We start from the raw sequence: 26,472 nt of genomic DNA on the forward strand, positions 1-26,472 counted from the left end.
AGTTCGGCTGCTTGTGCAGAGTAGTGTGAGGGGAGGCGTTTTTGAACAATCACTTCGTTTGTATCTTCTTCCATGCGCACTACCGCCATCCCCACATGTTTCTCTCCTGTCTCTGAGTTTATGGATGCTGACCCGTCTATGAAATAAATTTCTCCTTCTGTAAGGGCGTTTTCGCTTGCTTTGGGAATGTCATCGCCCTCTCCCTCGCATGTGCTACAATCGTGTTCCTGTAAATCCTCAGTTGTGCATGGCTCTGTAATGAAGGTGGCTGGGTTCACTGTCTTGCATCTGACCACATGTACATTTGGACTTGATATTATTATTTCATAAGCAGAGGCTCTCTGTGTTGTGAGGGTAGATTTTGATCTTTCCAAGATAGCAAATAACGAGTGTTCCGCATATAGCGTCACTCAACATCCCATTACGATCGTGGCACTTTTCTCAATGGCGAAGGCCGCTGCAGCGAGGGCCTGTTCGCAAGCGAAATGTCCCTGCATTATTGGGTCTAATATTCCACTGTAGTACGCTAATGGTTTGTGGCCTAGCGATGTCTTTTGTGTCAATACTGCTGTCATCAATGTTCCATTGCTGTGTGAAAACAGGAAAAATTCCCTTTCATAATCTGGATTTGCAAGGACTGGGGTGTCTGAAATAAGGTCTTTTAATCGAGAGAATTGAGCAATTGTCTCCTGTGTCCATTTTATTGGGGCTCTGTTCTTTTGTGCTTCTTTTAGTGCTTGTAGCATTGGCCGTGTGTATGCTGCGTAATCAAGGATCCACGCTCGGCAATAGTAACAAATGCCAAGAGATTTCTGCATGTCCTTCACTGTTTTTGGTATGATAATGTGTCGAATGGCTGCTGCTCTGTCTGGTAGTATTCTTTTTCCATCTTTAGATATTTACTGGCCAAGATACACAACGTCAGCAAGGCAGTATTGTAACTTTCCTTTGTCCACCTTGTATCCCTTGGCGGCCAATACGTTAAGCAGTGTTATCGAGTCTTCTCTACACTCTTCTTCTGTTTTGCTGCAGAATAATGGGGGTGTGAGTGGGCATCCCAGAATCGAGACAGGATATAAACGACGGCTGTAATAAAGGTATCTAGGGCACAGATGCAGCTCGAGAAGCTAGGGGACGAGGACCTGGGTCGGGGTGCTCAAGGGGGTACCTGAGGGGGTCTGTGTGTGTGGGACTGGGGCACAAGATAAATATGGTGGCATAACGGGAGGGGTGTCACTGTACTGCCAGCGTTAGGTGAAAAACACAGGTAAGTAGATCACATGGGTTTAACACAGACAGGCCTTACATGGCAAGCCACATAAAATAAAATTGTGCGAACTATCTAAGGCAGCGGGGTGCGGGAAGAACGATGCAGGCTGTCTGTTCCCAGGAGACAGCAGTTAGGGAACGGAACCAGCTGATACATATAAGGTCGGTGAGCCAGGCTCACGGGTGCTCGCAGCGACCAGGGGGGAAATTAAATTTACAAAAATGTATTCAGGAAGGCACACTCACAGCACAATCAGCGGTTTTAAATTGCCCTTTGGTAGATGGGCCTGGGAAGAAGGATGTGGGATGAAGGGACAATCCGGGAAGGGCCAATCAGAAGGTGAGTTTTGATGTTCCCAAAAAGGCAACAAGTATATTATGTCCTTGATGATGTCCACAAAGCAACTCATTGGTCGGATGCATGTGAATGCCTCTCTTCACACCAGCTCAGGGTGTCTTGTGTTTTTCCTATGTGTGCTCAATGACAGGCAAATAAAGTTCTGCAAGTCAGCACTATTACGTATTACACATTACAATTAACTCATGGGGTGGAGCGGAAACAAATGTGCCGCCACAGGGGAGGTGATGAACAGGGGAGGGGGGGGGGGGTGAGTCAAGACTGGATGCTCCAATTATCTTCAACTAACATATGTCCAGCTACAGGAGACTGATGTGGTCCCACCAATCAGCTTAGTAGACGGCTCGAAAATGTAAAAAACTAATGGCAACTGTTTCTCACTATGCAAATAATGTTCTAACTGTATAAAATATTTGACACTCAGTGGGTGGTTTTGTCGGCTCTTATCAATCAGTTCTGTTCCCCTGTGATTTCTGATTTGTGCTTGACCAGCTGTAATGAACAGTGATACTTATTGCCTGGTGTACCCTCCTTTTTGGATTACTTTTGGTACATTACTGACTATGTGCTCATGGAGGACCCCTGATACACTTCATTGACTCTCAATATCACTTGTCCCAAACCTCCCCATATGGACCTCTCACATATGAAGACCAGTTAAAGTTATGTTTCTCATCTTGTTCACCAATACTTACTAGCTTATGGCAATGCTTGCTGCAACTTTCCCCATTTGAACTTCTCATACATGGAGACTTGCACAAATCTGGTCTTTCAGCTTCTTCGTTAACATTCATCTGCTTATAATCACATTTACTATAGCTTTCCCCTTTTTGACATTACAGGCACGAGGAATTGTGCAAATTCAGTCCTTTTGATTTACTTGGTCAGTATTCAAAATGCACTTCCAATTGCATGTATTACTGTCTGTGCGCCCTGGGGTTCCCATTATCTCTGGGCCAACTCACCGGTGTCTCATGGCATTTCCGACCTCCTGTACATCGCTGTGGAGAAGTCTCAATACGGGAATGGCGTCCCCAGCTTGGGAGACCCTCTTTCAGCTCTTCCCGCGTTCTCGTATTCACTTGCTGGTCAAGTAGATGCTTTTCGGTTTGATCGTATGCTGCACAGCTTCTCCTCTGCTGCCGGTTCCCTCGTGGATTTTCCCTGGAGCCTGCCATGCCTCTCTGGGTCTCTCGTCACTCTGGTGTGAACTGCTGATAAGCGGCAGCTTGGGAGCACCTGCCTGCTTCAGCACAGTCTGCTCCTGTGCGTCTGCCTTCACCTGCAGTTCTGCCTCCCTCTTCGCCCAAGCTGCTCCTCTGCTCTCCACCTCCAGATGCCACTGAAAACCATCTTTAAATGTCCAGCGCAGCCGATTCACCTTGCAACAACCAGTCTGCACGTTTTGCTTAGGGTTTCTTTCAATTCACATTAACTCCTTTGCCCTCTTCCTCGTCTCAGTACCTGAAGCACTATGGGAGTTGGAGTCCATAGGAATAACGGGACTTCTGGGGAGATTTTGTTTGGGATTTTTACCGAGTACAAAATCCTCAGGGATAGGAGAGGTGATTTGTGTGTTATGTACATATGAGGTATGAATTAAATTCAGTCTAGAATGGTTGTTAGGAAAGGTTTGAGTTTTTTAACTGGGGGGTATTAGTATAGTGACAGCATGCCACCAGGAATTTAGGAATTATAGGGTCCTTCTCATTTAAAAAGGAAGAATACACGTTTCTCCTGATGGAGTCACCACATCTCCCCGACCGCCATCTCCTCCCATGTGATCCTCCCTCATAATACCACCCCCAGGGTCAGGGTCAGCTAGCGGCTGCCATCCCCTGGCCACAGGGGAGGAGATCTTACGCTGGGGGTCAGTGATGACTCCACAGGAGTCATTACAGTTAGAACCAGACAGTAGGGGTGATCCATCTCAAGTCTCATCACATCCTGTTGGGGAGAAGGAAAGCCTAGGCTAGGGTGTAGGGACCCCAAGGAAAGGATATGGGTGAGAGTAGGGACCCCTTAATCCAGTCTTTCTACCATCATTCAACACTAGAGCCATTGACATTGATAATAAAACACTTATACTTCATATCTGGGTCCTCAAGTTTTTGAAGCCACCTGTGACATGGACAACAATGATTCGTTATGTGTGTAATGCTGCATCTCGCTGACCCCCACAGCTCGCATCATTTGCAGTTTCATCTTAACATGGAATTTCCAGACAATGATGTTACCAAAGCAGCCAGAGTTCTCCATTACATAAAGCTAATTATGGGCGGAGGCACATGAAGGATCCACATGGCGGAGCGAGTGGAGGTCTACGAGTCCCAGGGTCACTTCACTCCCAGCCTGTAGCCTCCCCATGTGACTTTATCACAATACCATGGGTCACTGTCATTTGGATTAGACGCTACTGCTTTCTTCTGGTAAATCCTGCTATTTGTAACACATTGGGCTGATTCCAAAGGATTAAGTTGATGGATAATGCTATGAGAATAAACATCATAACGCTAATTTTGGATTTTTAAGAAACACAGAAATACACACATTAATTCTACTTTACAACGGCTTTGTCAATGCTGAGTTAATGAGAAATCTCACAAGCTGCTTAAACAAAAGTGATGCACACCTAACTCCACCCCCACCCTCCAAGAGCTTTGTAAAACGGAATTGAAACAATTACAAATGCATTACTTTTTTCTCACATCATAAAACACGTCCAACACAAAATAATAAAGAAAATCAGTTTTAATTATATTTTGTATAAAATCGAACGGATAACATATCTTAGATACACAAGGCTGCATGGATTAATAGGCATACACTTTTACTTTGTTAACTTCTTTGTCTTCGCATTCTCTTTGCTTATTATAGTAATAAAACGTGTTGTCCTTCCTTTGAAGTTTTTTCACAAATCCTGTCTCAGGCCAGCGGTCCACCTGCAAGGAAACAGGAAAACATTTAATGGCGGTTAATGCGCTGGCTGTGTTGACTCACATTAAATAAATGACATCAATATTTGAACTTCTCCTCACTGTGCATGCATGGTCTCCTCGGTACCACTTGAGCAAAGTCTACTCGCTTTACTTACAGAAGTGGATTTCATACTATTTTGGAGAGAGCAGAATTGTTTAATCAAGAACAGGACACAGTTAAGATGAGTGGTTTTGAAATCCAAAGAATTTAAACAACGGGTTGTATCAGCAGATCAAATACATATTAATTGTTATGACGTAAAACCAAGCACCAAGTGTTTGCAACTTTAAACTCCTGCCACACAGTGCAGACTCTTCGTTTACATGGGGTACTTTCCAGTAATGGAGATCCTCCTAACATATCCAAATGCACATCAGCCCTAATTTGCAAAGGCGCGTACACACAGGATACCAGTGTTGGATCCTGCAGCCAGCCATGCCAGAGGTCTATTGAGTGTGATTATCACACAGCGCGGCCCTCCCTTTCTTAAGGGGCAGATATGCATTGATGACCTGCCCTCATGTGGATGGAATGCTGCGGTCAGCACTCCACCCAGGAGAGTGCAGAGTAAGCACTGCAAGTAACAGGGCTCACAGAGACTTCCAGGCATTCTGTTTTACTTCTATACTACTATTGATGGGTTAGAAAACAAGAAAAGCAGAGGAACCGCAGCTGCTGCTACTCACTGCTACACGGTCCTCATGGCTCTCTCATCCTCCATGGCTTTCTCAATTTCTCCATGGTACCCTAGTCTGAGTCTTTTATTAGAACTCTCCCAGGCCATGTTCAATCTGTCATACACATGGAAAACAAATGACTTTCGTCTATCTTCTGCACAACGTATGATGTACGTATGGTTTACGGATGGTGGCCCATCACTCATTCTAGGTTATGATGAAGTATTCCCTTCAAATCCCTCTAGGACCAGTAGTGCACGGTTTGATTGAAAACGTCACATATTGAGAAATTACATGATTTATATGGACAAATCCCTAGTGCCTAGATGTCATCACTTCTCCCCAAGGGGGCACCCCTTCCCATGAGAACAGGGTGGTGAGGCCCTTCCCATGAGGCCAGGGTGGTGAGGCCTCTACCCGATAGTCCCCCTGGGGGTGGTGCACAGCGGGAGGATCTCACGGGGAGACACCCCCCCTCTGGGGTTAAGGACAGACATCTAGGGAGAACGCAGTATGTCAACCCCCCCTCCCACACCCTGTACACCTTCCTATGCCATAAAACCCAACTCTATATCACATAATTCCATGTATGTCTGTAAGTCCGAAAATGTAACAACTACTTAGATGAGGAAGAACAGGGACTGCCCAAGAGAGACCTACTTAACAAGTACTGGGGCGAGGAGGAGGTGCAGAACAAGGAAGAGCAATGGTGAGAACTTGAATGAACAGTCTATTTTTCTGTGTCCAGATACGATAAAAACAAAAGAAAAAGTTACCATGCTGTCAAGCCATCCCTGGAGGTACCGCGAGCATAGGAGTCGTGAGGCGTGGAAAATTGAAGAGACTGCTGACCAGGATGCTGGTGAGAAGGGAGAGACATCCCTACACGGTCCGACTATGAAGGACCAGTTTGGAAGATGGCAAAGCAGAGGTCCAGACCTATGAAAAAGCTGGACTGTGCTGTCAAGCACAGACACGCAGTCTACGAGGGGCCAGAAACTGTAGAGCCCAAGGCGAGGGAAGCCACAGAAAGACTGAATCCAAAGAAGGAAAAACCTGGACTAACCCGAGCACGCTTGCAGAAACCCTAAAAGGTACCTGGTTTGCTGGGACGGTTGGTGGAGGAACAACAGAGTCGGGGAAGACTTAGAAGGGGAGAGTAGATGAAAGCCCACATAGCAGGGGCAAGAAGGGAACCCCTGGGGTAAAGAAAAATATTAAGAATGCTAACAACAGAAATAGAGAAACCCAGGTATGGGACCGCACCCACAAAAGAAGATCCACACAATTCATTTTCTTTATGGCAATACCTAGCAAGAAAGTAAACCAAGCAGTAGAGAAATACGGGTCTGGTACCTGCACCCACAAGAAAAGAGACGTACAAACCATCTTGCTCGTGGCAGTACTTGGCAGGAGAATGAACCGAGTCTACCCAAGTCTGGAGACGGATGGAGCCTGGGTCTGGGACCCTCAAAGTGGAAGACTGAAAGTGTTGAATTGTGAAACTAAATTGAAAGCGGCCAGGGGAAGGGAGTCATTCCCCCTGGTGATGTTGAACTGAGCAACCAAGTGGGAAAAAGACCAGGGGAAGGGAGTCACCCCCCCCGGTGGTGTTGAAATGTGCAACCAGGTGGAAAAGATACCAGGGGAAGGGAGTCAGCCCCCCCCCTCCCCTGGTGGTGTTGAACTGTGCAACCAAGTGGAAAAGAGACCAGGGGAAGGGAGTCACCCACCCCCCGGTGGTGTTGAACTGTGCAACCAAGTGGGAAAGAGACCAGGGGAAGGGAGTCACCCCCCCTGGTGGTGTTGAACTGTGCAACCAGGTGGAAAAGATACCAGGGGAAGGGAGTCACCCACCCTCCCCCCTTGGTGGTGTTGAACTGTGCAACCAAGTGGAAAAGAGACCAGGGGAAGGGAGTCACCCCCCCCTGGTGGTGTTGAACTGTGCAACCAAGTGGAAAAGAGACCAGGGGAAGGGAGTCACCCCCCCTGGTGGTGTTGAACTGTGCAACCAAGTGGAAAAGAGACCAGGTGAAGGGAGTCATTCCCCCTGGCGGTGTTGAACTGTGCAACCAAGTGGAAACGATACCAGTGGAAGGGAGTCAGTGGAAAAGATACCAGAAAAGATACCAGAGGAAGGGAGTCATCCCCCCCTGGTGGTGTTGAACTGTGCAACCAAGTGGAAAAGATATCAGTGGAAGGGAGACATTCCCCCTGGTGGTGTTGAACTGTGTAACCAAATGGAAGAGATACCAGGAGAAGGGAGTCATTCTCCTGATAACCAAAGCTGAAAAGACTTTCTGATACAAAGTGTTAAAAGATAAGCAGTATGCTTGTCAAAGAGAAGTGCTGGAACTTTGACTTTTGTGTATGAGGACAATTTGACCTGGAGAAGGGAGCCATTGCCCAAAGTAGAAGTCAAAGTCTGGAAGTGAACTTTTATCCCAAGTCCAGAAGAAGGGGGCCATTCGTCTGGACAAAGAAGGTTTACTTTTAAGTATAAGGGACAGAAGTAGGCTTTTTTGATGCAGGACGGTTGACTATTGATTTACAAGGACATTCTGACAGAATCCTTAGTGTTTTAGCTGAGGCAGGGAAACCCCTCTTAGAGATAGGGAAAGTTAGGTTTTCTCTTTATTTTCTTGGCTAATAAAAATCTACATCAATCACCATGCCACCTGTGTGTCAGTCTCCTCCTTCTGCACCCTTACTATATATGTATATATGTATAATAAATTGGGTTTTCATATCGCACTTCAAGCCGAAGTCCAGCAGGAACAGGTATGAAACCCATGGTGCTCAGTGTTGTCTTGCTTCCAAGACAAGTGTGTTGCCCCAGAGCTATCCTCCCGGCCCTATTAACCAGTCTTGCCTGGTTCGCATCAGTGCTTTCAGTATCATAAAGGACACACTCCCCTTGAATTTGTGCATTTGAAGTAAAGCATATACAAATTACTTATACTACTATATTGGAAGGATACTGCACCAAAATATTGGACCTGCTAATCTCGATGTGAGGAATGAGCATTTTCGTGTTTTCGCCACCCTGGACTTACTGTTATATGAAGTTGCAGTTTAGCTTCCTGGTTTTACACCCACATTCTATGTGCCTCATTGGCTGCCATTTAGTCCTCTTCCTCCTTCTCCGACAGTGGCTTCCATCGAGGTACCTTATTATAGTCCTTTACAGAATGACTGAGTTTTAACTTCAAACGTTAAATTGAGAAATAGATTTTAGTGGTTTATACATTTATATAAAATGGTATAATATATTTTAATGTGCACAAAATTTCTTCAGATTTGTGAGGAATTAGTAAATAAATAAACGATCCTACATAGAGCGACAAAAGGGCAAGGAGAATATTTTTAATTACCTAATTTACTAGTTTCTGAAAAATAGTCTTAAAAAGAACACTAGGGCAACTCCTTTCAGTGCTATTCACTCGAGGTCCCTACCACAATGCCTTGCCACTCTCTGGACATAAGATGATAACTCCCTCAGCAGCAGCCTGAGTTTCTTCCCTCATCATCACTACTTAACTTCAAAAGTAAGTGGACCTGCCTTCAGGTCCTCACAGCTGGGGCCTCGTACATCTCCTAACCGAAAAAGCAGACATTCCATCGCTGTATCTATGTCCGCAAGCACACCAAGCCCTGCTTAGAGAAACCCTAAGATTCCATGTCTCCGTAGGGTGCAGAAACACCAGACAGCAAGGGTATGAGGTGGAGGCAAATTAGCAGCACATCTGCTCCACTTTGCTTGTATTGGCGCGTATAGGTGGGCAAGCTGTACCATGCGAGACAAACACTTCACTGGGCTGCAATTTCAACTTTGTTGAGACTGTTCTGCGTGCACACAGCATACCATTTCTTACTTGTCAAATGTCAATGCAAGAGCACATTTTGAAGCAGGCTTTAGAGGAACATGCAGGATCTAGTCCATCCTCTCGATCTGCTAAGCTAACGTCTGCTCCACAAGATGACTGTCCGCCTACAGTCCAAGCACAGTTCTTCCCGATCTATCTACAAACCTTCGATCCTATCTAGCTGAATTATCCTATTCATTTCCCATGCCGGCTGATGCCAAAACTGCTGGTCCCCCAGAAGCAAAACAGACCTCCACACATTCCAGGCAATGTATCAACAAAAGGCTTGAGAAGGGATCCCCCACCGGAACCTGTAGCTCATATGGACGAAGGGAAGAAGAATGATCTTCACAAAACCAAGATGAGGAACCCCACGGACTAGATGATCAAGATACTGATTTCTGTTCATGGATGATTGGAAGACGTAGTGGCTCTAAATGATGGACTGTCTGAAATACTCACCTGAAAGCTCACCACCAGACGAGATGGGTGCATTTCCTCATACGAGGACTAGGACCTGCAATATATTCAGACTCAGCGAGCCAATAAAGAATGTTTCAGAGTTGATCTATGGAACGGCAAAGGAAATGTGTACCATCACTTCCAATCCTAGATCATGTTTGGAAAGCAGGGCGGCTAGCTATGCACACTTCATTTTCACATCATCCCCTAAAAGGAAGTATGGAAGCAGAATGTTTAAAGCATCAGATGATGAGCCGAAATACTGCAGCAGAGTAGGTGAATGCAGCGATTTAAGAGCTGTTCAGCAAATCCATCAGCCAAATGCTCGGTGCTGCCTTACAGTAAGGGCAGGAAAGCAGAAAAGCAGACTTATTTGGAAAAGTGACTATTGCAACCACAGTAAAGTCGGCCATTGCTCTATCGCAAAATTGTGATCGCAAAATGTGGCGTTTATGTCCCCCACACCCTCCTAAATGGCATTAGATATACTGAATGAAGGAGCGTCAAACCAGCCCTCAACATTGTGGAAGAAGTTGTTGCAAAGCCTAGGTTTAAACAAATGACAGATGGAGCAGTGTTACTCTGATGTGAAGGACTGCTGTGAACAATGGTACCAGCCAAAACGCTGGATATGCTCTTTTGTTGGAGAAGAGTTGTTTGGCAAGAAGACAGGCGACGCCCTTAAATCCAAGAAAGAGGATACCAACACAGCAACATAACTAGGCACATTGCAAAATAGAAAAATACATTGCCCTTTTCTTGGGACAACCGTTTGACCTACCGCAGTCAGATATTTGGCTGGCCACCCAACCCTCATGAAACTGAAACCCAGGGTGGGAAGTGGCCCAACTCCCAAATTACCAAAGGCAAAAAAATGCACCCAACAAACGACTCAGCAGACTGAACATGGTAAAACACCCAAAAAGGAACAAACCTACCAAACATAAAATGAAATCCCATTAACTCCAATCATTTTGGGTTAGAATGCCACACAGCCCATGTCACATCACCACTACCAAACAACCTGGCACATGCCAAAAAATCAAACAAGGAACAAACCTATTGGATATTCATTTACTCAAAAAAGCTCTGGACTAGCTTACCACACACAGGCACAAGGATAAAGAAAGATGGGGGGCAACACACAAACTGAGTGGCAAACAATTTAAATAACAGTCAGCAGCCATAAAGTTGATGCATTCAATAACCCGACACCACCAGACCAATGCATCACCAGAATGAACATAAAGAAGTAACACTCAACAAGGAACAAACTACCTAAAAAGATAAATTAGATCAACTACAAACACTTTGGGCAAGCATGGCACACAGAGGCATCCTAACAGTACCACCGCCATGGGACAACCTAGCACTCACCCAAGAAGGAACATCACAGGCTTAGGGCGCCACAGTTGGGGCAGTGGAGAGTGCCCAGGAGATCGCTGGTGGCATGGGACTTAGTAAACCAAAGTCACCTGAGTTCAGAATAACAACCACTCCTTTGTCTAACACTTATAAAGCAACATTGGACCCCTTGGCTAAGTTTGCAACTGTAAGGCATAAGGACCAGGAAGCTGGTAAATGTTATAATGTACCCGCCCTGGTACACCCTCCTAACTGTAATGTCCAGTCTGTCCTGCTGTCTCCTGTTGATGCCCAGCCCGTCGTGAAGTTAACAACAAATCTGGCTTACTTTGCATCTCTAACTTACAGTCCCTGGCAGGCATTTCATATGTCCCACCGCTACCCCTGCCCATGTCATTCCTGCTATCACCAGCAAAGAAGTAGAATATGCGGTTACTACTTCCAACAGATTTCTTCCACTATTTGATGAGCAGATGAACGCCCCAACTAAGAATACTGCAATTCCTCCAAATCCCCCTGGCATGGGATAGGAGAGTATCACTCGGTCAGTTGTAACTGCACCATCAGTATTCGACACTAGAGCATCCATAACATCTCAGGCTATGGCAGCTCTGTGGATATTAGAACTACATCAAGCTAGGCTGGTTTACACACGGCTGCTAGCGAGTGTAAATGTGTCACTATTTTGGAAGAGATGCTATTACTAAAGAAACTGATTGTTACTTTAACGGAAGAAATTAAAGAGTTGACGACTATTGGATCAGCATGTACACAATGCACATTATCCACAGTGACGGCTTTGCCAACACAGACTCGGCCATCTAGAGTAATTAAATGGCCAACCCCCATTAACAAGAAGGCTGATGCAGTTATACCTCTGCCAATCTCCAAGACTAGCGAATCCCGTTGAACAGCATTGCACCAACACCGAAACTACTGGTAGACCAACTGCAAATATACCACCCCACACAATTCAACCCATCATGGATATAATGCTGCATAGGGGGGAGGGCAGTGGGGGGATGCCCAGCAGAATAGAACAAGATTCAGGAATTGTACAGTCCCGGGCAGTCACGAAAAAGATGCATCTGAATACTCTGAGGGCACCCAGGAGTGGCAATACGGCAAGGGTAGAAGTCATAGTTCTGACCATGCTTCTGGACATATTTCACAGCATAAGCCACCAGCATCTGCTCAGTCTGGGTCCCGCTGTCCCCGTTAATCATTCAATTATTTTGTACAAAGTGCCCAGACTCGGCCTGAATCAAGTGGAAACAAGGGAGGGCCTAACTAATAAATGCATTCATTGGCTGTGCTTCGTCTGTGGGGGTATGTCTGTAATAAGGGAAGACATTTCGAATTGCACTAGAGGTTTGTGTCAAGGGGCTAAAACTGTTGGCTATGTCAGGATAGAATTAAAGAAAGCCCAGGTGGCACAAGGGCTCGTGGGTATTGAATATAGATCGTTGCCACCTCCACAAAGTAACATTGAGATGAGGACATACCCCACCAGGAGTACATATCAACCACTAGATAGACCCCTCAGACCTGCTCACCAAGAACACATTTGAAGGAGGTGTACTAATTGTACACCCTCGGTGAGTAACTCCATTCGATCGAACATTAACGATGCAGATAGGGGTCTCAGGGGTGGATTAGATGTAGTGGATGGGCTAGATTCCATCCATTCGCCCCCTAGTCTAATGCAAGTTATCAGGGGTGAGCAAGATCTTACAATGGTTACTGATGTGTGTCGCGCTTGCTCGTCAGCTAGAGAAGATAGTGCACATTTTTTATTTGACCCACATACAAAAGGAGCGAGGGCACGTTCAAAAACCCCTACTGTTCATGCGCCTAGCGCGCAATATTAAGGGCACTCTAGGTTTGTGAAAATCCACTGAACATACTTGATTAGGGCTTGGAACATAGGATCAAAACATTTAAGAATTCCTACCCCTCCCACAGCGCTAGAGGGCTCACAATAAAACTAGTACTGTACTACTCACAGTATAGGTACTTGCATTAGTACGTTGGTAAAGTTAATAGCTGAGACGCATGCTCATTGCAAATATAGCCTTCTATGAAGGATCCCTTCTCCTGCTCACCAAAATAATGTTCTGGACATGCACTTTATCTAGGCCGAGATAGCCTAATGCACATGGTCTTCTTTATAGGAGATGGATTCATTCCAATATGGTAAACCAGTTGACATTGCCTTGTTGTGTTTCTTGGTATTGACGAATTTGTCGAAGGAACATTGGGTTTGAAAAAATATAGTTAGGATTTTTAACACCTTAGATTTTTAATCTGATGTGTTATCAGTAATAGTTAATTTCAATACGTTATTGAGGCTATGTTTTTATTGTAATTGTACTGTATTGTGTTTTATTTGCACTTTTATGCCCTTGGACGAGAAAAAGTTACTACTGACTGTACATCACACCATGAAGAACACCGGAAAGAAACAAACAACAAAATGAAAGAGAAATAAGTGCATATGGACCAGGACCAACATGCCATACAGACGCAACCCATTAAACACATCAACAATTATTTCTTGCAGTTGTCACCTAAAACCAGAGTAAAGGTAAAGAACCCACACTCAAAATCTCTCCACGCCCAACACCCGTGGGGAATAATACTACCATGTGAAAACCAACTTTGTAAACCACCGGAAGGAACAGAACCTGCTAACCATCTCACATTTCAACCACCCTCACTCACCACAAGCTCACCAACTCAAAAACACAAATGGCTGACCATAACCGTCTCCCATTACCAAAACAGTCAGAACTCAACATCTATCCAACCAACATGCAAGCCTCACACACTGACCAAAGCATCCTGATGAGTCAGACACTTGGGATCTCCAAACTGGCAACAAAACACTTCTGGTGTATAAATTCACTATTCACGCAGAAAAACACATCCACACAGGCGCCAGCTGCTCCTGCTCTACACATATCAACAGTTAAGCACAACACCTTGTCTTTTTCCCATCTTCCTCTAACCTCCATGTGACGATCCTTCAGATGGAGTCCCTTCGCCCCAGTGGAGAAATCCTTTCCATGAGGCTAGGGAGGTGAGGCAGCTAACCAATAGTCCCCCTAAGGGTGCCAACATGTGGGAGGATCTCATGGAGAGGGACTCCTCTCCTGGGGATAAGGACATAATTGTGATGCACAGTCCCTGTAAAACCCAACCACATAGGCGGACAATAACGCCCAAATCCTTTCAACATAGGTTTACCTTTGAAACCATGTGGTATTGTAAGCCATCAAACCCTCCCGTTGACATAGGTATTGAGACAAAGAAGTGCTCAAAAATTACATTTGAGCGGGACGAAGGCTAGAACAGCTGCTGTCAATTGGAAAGACGTTATGCTGGGGCCATCCCTGCTATTTAAACTGAACAGCAAAGAAGGATTGTGTTCTTCGTCATCCTCTGACCTATCCGGCAATGACCTATGCGGTCTGGCAAGCTTGAAGCTGTGATATGACCAGAACAAGAACCAGGCGACCGAGGAGGCCGCAGCGAAACCTGGAAAGCTGATGCAGGGGGACTGCAACGAGGCTTGTCTCCACGGCTGAGAAGAGGAATAGCGGGACGCCAGAGAAGTGTCTTGCGAGTCAGTTAAGAACCAGTGTGATAAACCTGCAGAGACAGAGGTGGTGGCACGACCTGTAGAGGGTGGAGCGGATGGTCCGGCAATGGTGCTGAGACCACCTACCGTAGCCTATGGCCGAAGCGGGTAGGTGATTATAAGGAGATGGCGAGACTGTGGAGGAGGCATGACCTGTCACGGCGGGAGTGAGGGGTCCGACAGCTATGCCAAGGCGGTCCATAACAACGAGTCGTGGAAAGAGGCGAGACACAGAGGACTATTAAAGGAAGAAGTTGAATTAGGAAAAGCAAACCCACCACCCTTGGTGAAACCGGTGAAGAGTTCCCAGATAGAAGTAACGGGAACACGTACATGTCCGGGAGGGGGCCGGGAAGACTATAGACCATAAATAAATTGAGAAAACTGTAAACCATTTTGTGATATAGTTCTCAAGTCAATTCCACAAAAGGGTGATACTGGAAAGTCAAAAGGGCATCCAGGAATGGCTTAATGGTCCCAGTGGGGGCAGGGCAAGAGGTGCAAAACCAAGAGATTGCAAAAACCACCATAAGGGAACTACAAACCTGGTTAAAAACTGTGAACTACATTGGGGAACCAGCTAGGAGAAGGGAATCATTCTCCTAGCCCCACAAGAACTTTATTTTACTTTTTGATTTTCTGTTGGGTTACAGAGAAATCAAACTTTTATGGAGCCTTTGCTTTTAACAACCTGAGAGGCGTTTTGACGCTTTGCATCCCAGAGAAGGGAGCATGAGAAACCTGATGGCATTCTCACACCTACTCCCTGGCGATCCATTGTGCAGGTGGCCTGGGAAGGTCATTGCTTTTGGATCCTGACCCTGTGGGTTGACAAGCGAGGGAGGAACACCTGAGTAGACTGTCTATGGGGGATTCGGAAGAGAATGCCGGACGGTGAGACATGGTATCCTCTTTGTCCCAATTATCCATCACCTTACTTTCCTTCAGCCTTTATGGGATATTACCAGTCCTATCCCGTTCCCGTTCCTCCTCCCCATTTCCAACACATACTGAGACAAGGAAGAGGCCAGAGAGTAATGAATATTACCTTTGGGAGAAGTGCCTATAGTACTGAGAGGAGGAAGATGACTAAAAAGGTTACACTGCAGTACACCACCAACATGTCCCTTTATTGAGGTCAGGCAGTGGATCTCACACACACACACACACACACACACCAGGCGAAAAGGGGTGCTAAGAGTCAGGAATGTCACACTAATTGGCACAAGGAGAGTCAGGCAAGGGAGGCCAACGACTCACACCTAAAACCCCTTAAAGGGGCTAAGGTGTATAGAAGGTGGGGCCTTCAGCAGTGCCAGAAGCAGCAGTTAGGAGAGCAGAAGGGAGGCTGCGTGGCTGGGTCCAGCAGGGGTTCCCTACTTGTCCCGAATCCAGTTTTTGCTACAGAAGTTGAGCAGTCTGTGGATACTGAGCGGGCCATGGAAGCTGCAAAAGTGATACCCTGAGGAGTCCAGAAGAGAGCAGGACGCTGAGACGCTGACTCAGTGTTTTGGTAGGGTTGCAGCGTGGCGAGGAAGCTGTGTCTCCAAGGAGCCAGTTTGGGGTATATGCAGTCTGGTGGACCATGGCCCGGTAGATGCTTGTTCCATCTGGGAGGAGTCCAGTTCCCAGGCATGTCTGGGGGGCAGGTGGTGAGACATTGATCTCAGTATTGAAGCAGCCAATCCCTCCCGATCACTTTGCGTTAACCAGTGCTTTTCTGTGTGCAAAGAAACCCGGTACGCGTGTGATGCTGAGGCGGGAGGTTGAAAGGAAAGCAATTAAAGAGCACGATCAGTGCGAACGAAAGTAAAGTAAGAAGCGTGTGCAAGAGGCACGGAAAGAAAGCACAGAAAGAAGAGTGTCTAAGAGGCATTGAAAGAAGAGACAGAACGAAAAGTGTATGAACAGCACGAGTGAAAGACAAAACAAAGAAAGTAAAGCGTGCAAGTGGCACAAAGGAAAAAGCAACAAAGAAAGCAAAGTGTGCAAGCAGCACGAAAGGAAAAGGCAGAAGAGTGCAAGTGGCACTAAAGAAAAGGACAGTGATAAAAGCATGCAAGCGGCACGTAGAACAAAAGGCAAACAGTAAGAGTGACACAGAGTTACAAGAGAGAAAGAAGAGGAGGGTGGGGGCTAAGTAGCAGAGTGGTTGTGCATAGGGGAAAGCAAAGCTATGCGTTCTCGAAAGTCTTTGTTACATGCCCCACGCTGAAAGGAGGATACAAACAGCACCACTTGTGGTGTGGTCCAAGGGGAGATACACTGAAGGTTAAGCAAAATCCCCAAAGTGTTGTAGAAGACTGTTCCAAAAGGGGGAGCAACAATGAAGGTGAAGTGGGAGCAAAATCCTCAAAGTGTTGTAAAAGACTGTGGGCCTCATCACAAGTTGGGCAGTATCCCAGTGATAATTGCGCCGGGATACTGCACAATGCAATTAGCGTTAACGCAACTTGGCCCGGCGAAATTTGCGAGTTATCCAGTGAGCAACCAGAGTGTATTCTCCCAGGTAGACGTCAGGAGTCTCTTATTCAGGTGGCCTGGGATGGGCTGGCGCTCTGAGATTTCAACCCTGGGGGTGGACGAGCGAGGGAGGATCTCCTGCGTAGAGGAGCCAGTGCTTATGCTTGGGGGAATATCCAAGGTGAGATGCAGTATTATGCCGAAGAAAGGGATGAGGAAGACTAGCACCAACTCAACCTCCCTTTCACCTAAAAGATCTTCCTTATTCAAATACAACAAACCCTCCATATCTGATAGGTATTAACCAAATTGTTCGTTTAAAATTGTTTGAATGAACAATTGACCGAATTTAAAGGGTCACAATTGACCATATATATATATATATATATATATATGGGTTTTGGGGGGTTTGGTGTTGGGTGGGGGGTTTCCCCCACATATGTTACAATTGACCTTCACAATTCGGTCAATTGTGAAAAGGTCAATTGTAATTCGAACAGTTATAAAACGAACAATTCGTATACAACCATCTGATAGAGACCCTAGGAGCCCAAACCCTGTTGCACTTAAAACCCACAACTCCCAGAATCCTTGTTTTCATGTTTTCCACTAAAATGCTCCCCATCCTTCGTCTCCACGTCCTTCTGGTTATTCTTTTCCGAACACCCAGTCTACTAGGACAAAACTACCGTTTCCACAATCCCCCTTGTTTATTTCAAGATAGTAATCCCGGTCATTCCAGTCTGTCTCACAAATCCTATCAATCTCACCCTTCCAAGTTTATCAAACCCCTGGTACAAAAGCTATAATGCCATATAGCACTTTTTCCCCATCCTACCACGCAGAACACTTAGAAACTCTACCTCTCCCCTTCTCAGACACAAACACTTTCTCACGATAAGAAAGACAACAGACTAATGAACCCTGAGGAACTGTTCAAAGAGACATTAAGATGCGTGAAAGCAAGAAGTATTGCAAGACAAGGAGAAGTGAATTGTTCCCCTTGTCATTTGGGGTCCGAACCCGGCCGAGAGAGATCCAAGCGTGAACAAGTCAGCATCCAAAGTTCATTGAGTAAGGAACTGTTTAGTGATTTGTTGAATACGACTTTGAGGGGTCTGCACCTGGAAGAGGGGGACCCAAGGGTGAAGCCCTCACCCAACCTACAATTGGAAGAACTTTTATTTCATTTACAGAGACATCAGGCCCCTGAAGGCAAGAGACCTTTGAGAGTAAAGAGACTTGGTCCTTGAGAACCTGATAGTGGAAACGGAACTGTTGACTCGTGCTGGGAAGGCTCGAGTGTGTGCTACGCTCCGGAGGCCCACCTTATCCCGTGCTCAAAACGTGGGGAAGGGAGACCCCCGGCAAACACATCCTGACTTATCATTCGTGAACACTTCTTTCCATTGAAAACCCTATCCCACACTCCTTCTATATTTACTTGTAAGGATTTGGCAATACGTTTTTTTTAAGTATAGGCCATTTATTTTGACAAGAAACCACAAGGACGGCCTTATTTTCATTTGATGGTCGAAGCTTGCTCCCATCTTAGATTTAGGTTTAGATTAGGCATTTTTCTAACCTACATACAGTTTAATAAACACCCTTGAACTGTGATCACGTGTATCGTTCTTTACTGTTGCCACCATGAGTTCCTTACAATCCAGAGTTGCAGGGTGGGCGCGGTATGTCCTTATTCCCATTTGGTCCATTGGACCCAAAAGGTTTGGGGTGGTGCTTTAACGCCGTAAAACAGGTGGAAAATGCTGTTTTTTACCTTCAGCAAAAAGCTGAAGGTAAAATTCACATTTTCCTCCCAACTCATGATTGGGCGGACCCTTGAATGCAGCGGTAATAGAGTTACTGCCGCATTACTCTGACAACACAATCCTTTCTCTGAAGCTCAAACAGGGCCTCATCACAAGTTGGGCAGTAGCCCTTTAATGTTTAGTTTAAACTAAACATTAAAGGGCTACTGCCCAACTTGTGATGAGGCCCTGTTTGAGCTTCAGAGAAAGGATTGTGTTGTAAGAGTAAAATCCGGGAAGCTGAGCTTTTGTGTTTTGGTGAACAATGTGGTGAATCTTCAACCAGAGAGGCCTAGACTTGGGGAAGGGAACCCTGAGAGGCCCAAGGCGGATTTTAGAATTGTGAAATGTTGAAACCATGGGAGCCCAAGCTTGGGGAATGGAATCCTGAGAGGCCTAAAAAAAACTGCAAATCCTGTTGAAACAAGGTGGGCCTGTTCTTGGGGAAGGGAACCCAGAGAGACCTAAAGGAACTGTATACCAAGCTTGGGGAAGGGAGCCCAAGCGAACACAAGTGTTTTTGCGAACCAAGTTGTTTTGAGACTACAGAAATCTTGCCTCCAAATGTTTTCGATGCTAACAGAACCTTGTCTGGAGAACTCCACTGGCATATTTAAGTTGAACTATTTTTGTGTACTGGCAGCGCCAATCCTGGCAAGAAGTCCACCTGAATCCAGTTTTGGATATATTTCTTTGGGACACTATTTTCCTTTTGAAGAAACCTCGCACAACAGTTGTTTCCAGAGTGAGAGCAAGCATAGGTTTGAGACAGACTGTTTTTTTTTAGACTTGCAGATCTCAACTATCCTTAGAAACATCAGTTGAGAGAAAACCCAAATTAGAGATAGGGCAAGTTAGGCATTACACCAACAAGGAACTTGGGGTTGGTCACCCTGAGTTACCTGGGGTAACCCAGACGTGGGTTCACTGCTCACTGTGCTCAGAGAGGCGCAGCTCCATCTCACTGATGAGGCCCAACAAGGCTGAACACGTGTATGGGGTTGCTGTTGGTACTCTTGTTCAGAAAGGAATTGCCATAGCATTTCGGTGCTGGACTGCCCATGTGGGTGGGACAAAGACGGACATGCAAATGGATATTTCCCATCTGTGAAAGGTACAGTGAGCAAAAAGCAGATGGCTGCAAACTCATCTCAGAACAGGTTATCATGCCATGTTCTTTCTGGAGAGGAGCGTCTGCTACCATTTATGAAAAATGACACCAACCCGAACATCTTTAATAAAGGTTTTCAAACTGAACTGTTATTTCTTGTGTCTGTGTCTCTCTTGATACCATGCCTGTCACACAGGAGTCATTCTCCTGGAATACAAACAGTAGCTGGACTGTATGGTGTTGTTTTGGCAGGGACAGGGATAGAGTAGGAGCATTTGTGACTGGGATGGTGCCTTTTTGTTTTTGACTCACACAGACTTCCTGACGAGCACCCACATTTCTATAGTTTATGTCGGAAAATCCCCTTAGTGTACGGGATAGATCTTTTTTTTTATTTAATAAAAGTCTATAGTAACCACTATGAGACCACTTGGTCAGTCTCTTCATTCCTTGTCGCCACCCCCCGCCCACGGCTGCACCTCAATTTTCCCTTTCAGATCCACTTGAGAGCCTAGAGACCATGCAAACGCCAGAGCAGCCCAGTATATATCCTCATAACATAACAATGCACCCCAGATCATCACAATCTTGCCTTTTCCAGAGGCTGCCTTTATCCCACCAGAGGCCCCTGTCTTAGAGATCATACGATTCTTCTTGCCGCAGGATGAGGGTGGTACTTTTGACCGCATTTAATTGATTGTGTGGAGCCTTTATTATCAGGGAAAGGACAGAGATGCAAGTCCGGGGAGTCCAACCTACACATTTTCACATAGCAGCCATCCATCGTGACTCCCAAGGAAGCAAAGTTGAGCCACACAATCTAGACATTCGGTTGATAAGGATATAATTTGTTGATGGACTATTAGTTTGGGATGCATGAATTGGAAGCTAGTTTATAACCTAAACACGTGGATTTGACAATGCCAGAAGACTAAATCCATGCCAGAGACATTCCCAGTGGTTAAGCATTTCAATGTATAACTTTGTTTTCTCCAGGATGTGATCATCGCCATCGGCCACTATAGCGGGAAACGCCCTTGGCAATACTATCAAAGAACGTGCACTGAATGTTCATGCTTTACAAAGCATTGTGTTATGCTTACCATTTCTACTTGCTTCACGCGTTTATATTCAATTTCATCTCGATACCCAGCCTGCTGGAACCTGTATAGATTTTCTATCTCATCCGACCATTGCTTTGCACGGCTCATTGATTTTGGTTTGTGATCAGATTCACCCGTCGCGCCAATATCTTCATCAGACATGTTCCTGAAATTACAACCGATTTAATGAGAAAAATCCAAGCAGCCTAAAACAATGTGTAATGCAAAACAGGATTAAGAAACACTTTTATGTGGTAATATAAATACATTTTTAAATTACAAGAAAAATATACACTCTAAACAAGTTTGAAGAATGAGCTGGAATATTTTCATGACTCACCAATATTATTTTATTAATTAAATTGAATATTTATTTTACCGGCAGCCAGCTGTACTGATAGTTTGTCTAATACTACCATCACTGGAGCCAATGTTGGTAAAGTGTGTATAAATTCCTCCCCTTCGTCAATCTCCCCCTCAATGCTGCCTGTTCACTAGACGCCCCCCTCCGACCCCAACCCAGGAATTCTCGCTTGGCTCAGGTTCTGGCACTGAGTGCAAGTAGGAACCCGAGACTGCGGGAAGTAGGATTATACACGTCTACCAATAAGGTTGACACTGGCTGTTTGCAGGATCCTGATGCCGGTCCACTCCCTCGTTTAGGGATGACTACTGACATAGAACAGAGGATGGACCTCTCTGGGAATACCCTTCATGAAGGATGTGTCCAAGTCTTTGATACGCCTGGGTCTTCTCTGATGACTGTTAAAGAAATATCCAATAACTAAGCCATATTGGGAAATGTGTTGAGTGCGTTAAGATGTGTAGTATGTCCATGACTATGTGAGCTCATGTGTGTAGCCGTGGCATATCCTATTTGTTGTTGATCCTACGATGTTGAAGTAGCCCAAGTAATGTCATTCTGTAAAGGGGGAGGCGATTGTTTGTGTTTTAGTAACATTTGTTTGTTTTGTTATGGAAAAGGAGTGTGGTGGGTGACCCTCCCACGTGTGTTGCCCTTTTAAGGGAATGTGTCCCTCCCTTGTGTATTGCCCTTTTAACATGGGCCATGACTGTGTCATGGCCAAAGCTAATAAAAAGGAGCCTCTGCAGACACTTGCAGCAGAACGGGGGCAGACTCCAGAAGAGGAACTACCGAGTCTGTGGGCCTCATTACACGATAGGCGGTAAGGGATTACCGGCACAGGTAAGGGCACCAGTGCCGGTAATCCCTTACCGCCCTACTACGAGGTCCCTCAGTGGGTCCCGTCCTTAACGTGTGGTCAGACCACACGTTAAGGACTGGACTCGCTGAGGGACTTCAGAGCTAATAACGGTACTCTTCCCCATTCCCATTGAGCCCTATGGGGGCTCGAATGGGAATGGGGAATGGTAATTGGCATGGGGATTTACCGGGTCCTCCAGAGTCGGAATGTCCCGGTAAGTCCCCATATCGCCTACCCAGACCCAGAAGGCGGTAAAGGGTAGCCATGGCGCTAATAGCACCATGGTTACCTCCTACCGTGTAATGAGACCCCATGTCTCATTTATGTAGGCCTGCAGGCCTACACGTGGGGGCACCGGCCTGCATGCCCTGCTGCCGTGGGACCCTCGTGCCAGCTCGGTGGCAGAGGTCTGCATTGTCAAGGGTATGGCACTCGCTGCTCCCACCAGATGGTGCTGGCGTCCCATAGCAATATAGGGCCTGCTGGATGTCCAGAGCAGGCCCCAAGCCCCACAGGCACTGGGCCCGTCGAGTGCTGACGGTCATAGTACTATGGCGGTCTGCCGGATGTCCATGGCGGGCCACCTACTACAGCCAATGTGCAAAATGACCTCTCTGGAAACTTATGAACTGCACCTTGGGCCCAGGGGTTTGCTCTCCTGGCACCCTGGCACTGCTGACAAGTACTTAACTCAGCTGGATCTCCAACTGGAGGTGACTGTTTCACCAAGGGTCTTCTGTGGCCTAAACTCCACCAGGACTCCAGAAACTGTGAATCTGGACATATTTGCCAAAGGGAAACCTTTCTGCCAAAACGTGTTGCTCTTGGCCTCTTTAAAACGATTTATTCACTGCTCTAGATGGTAAAAGTCATGCCACTTGTCAGTGACTGCATTTCCTCCTTTAGGAAAAACTTGATAACTCTTGAAAACGTACCTGATAAAGTGTTGCACATTTGTGATGTGAAGTTTATTTACCTATGAGTGGAGTGTTTTATCTCTTGACTTTTCCACTATACAGAACTGTGTGTGGACAATCTCTCCTTGGGTATTTGTGAAAAGTGTGTACTGCACCCGTTTACCACTGTCTCGCCTCCAGAGATTTAAGGCTGGGGGTGCTCTGCCACTCGACCACTAAGAGAGTCTGGTGAAACTTAAGGGAATCCCTGGTACCCAAGCAATGAAGACATGTCTAAAGCCCTTCCCATAGGGCTTAAAAAAAATCTCCCTAAAAGTGAAAGCAGTTTTGAATATGCCCCGACGTTACAGTACATGGAAGAAGTCCTCCTTTGTGAGACCGGTAGAGTGCAACTAAAAATGCATTAAGCAACCAGCAGGAAAGGCTATGTTTCTTGGGCGACGAACACGAAAATATGAAAACTTTGCCTGGGTCGAGGAATGCGAGACAGAATTCAAACAAAGAGGACATCAATAATGCTCCAAGGAAAATCTGACAGCTGTTTTATACACCAACGCTAGCGAGAATGGCCTAGGGGCTGTCCTGATGCAAGAAGGTGTGAATAGGTTAAGAACTATGGCTTTTGCATCAAGGGTTCTGAAGGCAGCCCAGCAGAGGCATTCTACCTCTAGCATGACTGTTGCCCATGCAAACGAGTACATGTGTGGGGCCGGCTTGTCATTGTTTGCTGCAACCGTAAGCCATAGTATCCATTTTTAACAAGAAGGGGGTTGATTGGGTGTCCTGGAGTACTGTCAGGTGGATTACAGCGCTTAGAGGATTGCATTTCTTGTGGAACACGTGCATGAGAAACTCAGGTGGTCCATGCCCGCTAACAGAATCCTGCGGAGACTCCAGTGATGACGATTATGATTAACAAACAGAAGCAAAAGAAGCAGTCACAGGGATGAAGTGTGAGCTGGACAATGATTGGAATGGATGATATGCCAACGACTATATGCACAGTTCAGGATGAATATCTGAAATGATTGGCGAAACAGCAGTGAGGAAGGCTCTGACTTTATGCTGTTCAGAAGAGTTAAGGTTGAAATGATTCACCACGACAAAAGGTTGGTCGGCGAACAGGTTAATTGTTACACAATCCCTGCATACGAGGATCATAAGCGTAGGTCATGAGGGCTACCTATGTGTCTTCAAAGCAAAGGCTCTCACCAGGAAAGACTATTGGAGTTCTGGCATGAACCACAGAGGTAGCCTTTGACCTTGTGGGTCCGTTCAACTTCAGGGGACCTGTGCGCTTATGTAATGGTCCTCATAGATTTATATTGCAGGTGGCTTGCGGAGGGAGGGGGGCGGGGTGTTACATGACATATGTAGCAAATAGCTTTTAAGATTGCATCAGTCAGTGTTCCGGTGAGATGGGTTTCCCAAAAATGGGCTTGATAAGGGTACACGATCTTAAGGTGGAGGAATGTCTCACTGAGAATGCGATGATCGACTAGAAAACGTTCCATTATCTTCCTCAAAGTGACGGGTCTCTTGATTGAAGCACAAGTTAATGGATGGCAGCAGGATCTCTTGAGCATGGGGTCAGGTTGGATCCAGGCTGTAAAAGGAAATGTGTTACAATTCCCTACATGACCACACAGGTTTCTCCATTTCAGGTGTTGCCAAACCCCAATATAATAATGTAACCAGGTTGGATAGGGAGGTCTGTGATTGACAATGTTAAGGCAAGAAAAATAATTGAGACACAGAATGGGCAGTTTAGGGTTTATTAACTCTCACAGGGTGAAGAGAGTTACTGTGAATCCCAAGAGTCTCTGAGTTAGGAAACTCTTCCCTCGATGTACAGAAAGGGAGGTCAGTTGGGACCTTCAGCTGGTCTACACGGGCTTCTCCTCTAGTAGGATGCATGCACGCACGCCCAGTTCTCCCCTGTCGTGTGCTTATCCTGACTACCCCCGTAGCTGTCTCTCCTCATCTTCAGCTAATCAGGAGGACTACGTTGGTGCCTATTGGGGCATAGAAGCAGTTGGAAGGCGCCTGGGGCAGAACCAGCGTCCTGTGGCCCGTACCTGCTCTGCTTAGTAGAAGTCAGTAAAAGAGGACCTTGCCTCGGGCGCATACCTATATGTCTTGCCCTCTCCTTGGTTCTGCAGATGGTATAAAGCCACTACACCTCGAGGGCGTTCCACTGTCCATGCTGGGACTGGTGCAATATTGTTCACATGTGCATCCTCCCTCTAGCACCCACGTCAGCTTTTCCGCAGTCTGCTGCAGGGGGCTGGGCTGTTGCATGCACAACTACGATTTGCAACAACAAAAAGGCATTGCATGGCAGGTGACACATGATTAACGCCAGGTGCATGGGGGATGCACGCGTCTAGCCGGCTCGGCATCCCCACATGCATACACCGCATCATTTCTTACTCGCTGAGAGGGGGGGGGGTGGCCCCCGATTTGGCAGTAATCGTTTGCACGCGTTGTGCAGCTCCTGTCACTCACATCCCTGCGCGGACAGAAGGGCGTGCATCGCGCACAGCGCTTCGAGGCGGGCGACGCCGGTGGCGCTACACACGGTGCTCTCCAGTACACACACCTGGGGAGCACTTCCCTGGGTGTTACCCGGGCACGCTGCGGAGGCCCGCGGGGGCACCGACTGACTCACCGTGTGCCCGGTGGCGCGCCCGCCGTCTCCCCTCCGGTCTCAGGCTTCTGGTCCCCTTCCTTTGACTTGGGGGCAGCAGGTTAGGGGCCCCGGGAGTGACTAGGGCACGTGTGTGTGCGTGTGGGCCCTCCTGCTCCGGTGAAACCGTTCCTCCGACAGTTGCCCGGCAGCCGTTGACAGCCGTCGCCATAGCAACCGGTGACGCGGCGGCGGCGAGCGCGAGCCCCGCGGTGCCATCGCGCTGACAGCCCGCCTCGGGAGGCAGAGGAGCAACAGCAACCGCTCGCGCCCCTCTGCACAGGTCCCCCATTTACATATATTTCCCTGGACACGGCGCGCATTAAAAACATTGATAAAGGCTTTCACTGAAATCGAGTGTAACGTACAATAGTGAGATATTTAGTCCAAAAGGTTTTCAGGAACAATATATGAAGCCCGCATTGATTTAATCAGATAGTTCACGAGTGACTCCTCCCCTGGAATCCATGTCGTGTGATGAGTTGTAACCACGTGTAAAGATGTCGGCCGCTTGCACTTAGGAATGGAGGCCA

General features: G+C 46.5%; 1 protein-coding gene across 2 annotated transcripts; it reads right to left on the reverse strand.

The window, feature by feature from the left end:
- Positions 1 to 4,360: 4,360 nt before the first annotated feature.
- MEIG1 (meiosis/spermiogenesis associated 1) lies at positions 4,361 to 26,383 on the reverse strand. 2 transcript variants are annotated; one of them, XM_069627833.1, is made up of 3 exons: positions 26,308 to 26,383; positions 21,108 to 21,273; positions 4,361 to 4,569 (listed from the first exon to the last, which is right to left on the reverse strand). In XM_069627833.1, the coding sequence occupies exons 2-3, from the start codon at positions 21,267 to 21,269 to the stop codon at positions 4,441 to 4,443; spliced, it is 291 nt and encodes a 96-aa protein (XP_069483934.1). In that variant the 5' UTR covers positions 21,270 to 21,273; positions 26,308 to 26,383; the 3' UTR covers positions 4,361 to 4,440. The 2 variants fall into 2 exon arrangements, with proteins under 2 accessions (XP_069483934.1, XP_069483933.1); XM_069627832.1 differs by lacking the exon at positions 26,308 to 26,383 and adding an exon at positions 25,922 to 26,118.
- Between the last annotated feature and the right edge of the window lie 89 nt (positions 26,384 to 26,472).

The sequence above is a fragment of the Ambystoma mexicanum genome, chromosome 12 (genome assembly GCF_040938575.1).
Source record: "Ambystoma mexicanum isolate Mex_15411 chromosome 12, UKY_AmexF1_1, whole genome shotgun sequence".
NCBI lineage: Eukaryota > Metazoa > Chordata > Amphibia > Caudata > Ambystomatidae > Ambystoma > Ambystoma mexicanum.

What these genes read in the sequence shown, in the direction of transcription:
- MEIG1 (XM_069627833.1), bottom strand. Translation starts at nt 21,269, where the DNA reads ATGTCTGATGAAGATATTGGCGCGACGGGTGAATCTGATCACAAACCA. An exon ending in GCGTGAAGCAAGTAGAAATG is followed by an intron (nt 4,570 to 21,107) that starts GTAAGCATAACA and finishes GTTTCCTTGCAG; the next exon opens with GTGGACCGCTGGCCTGAGAC.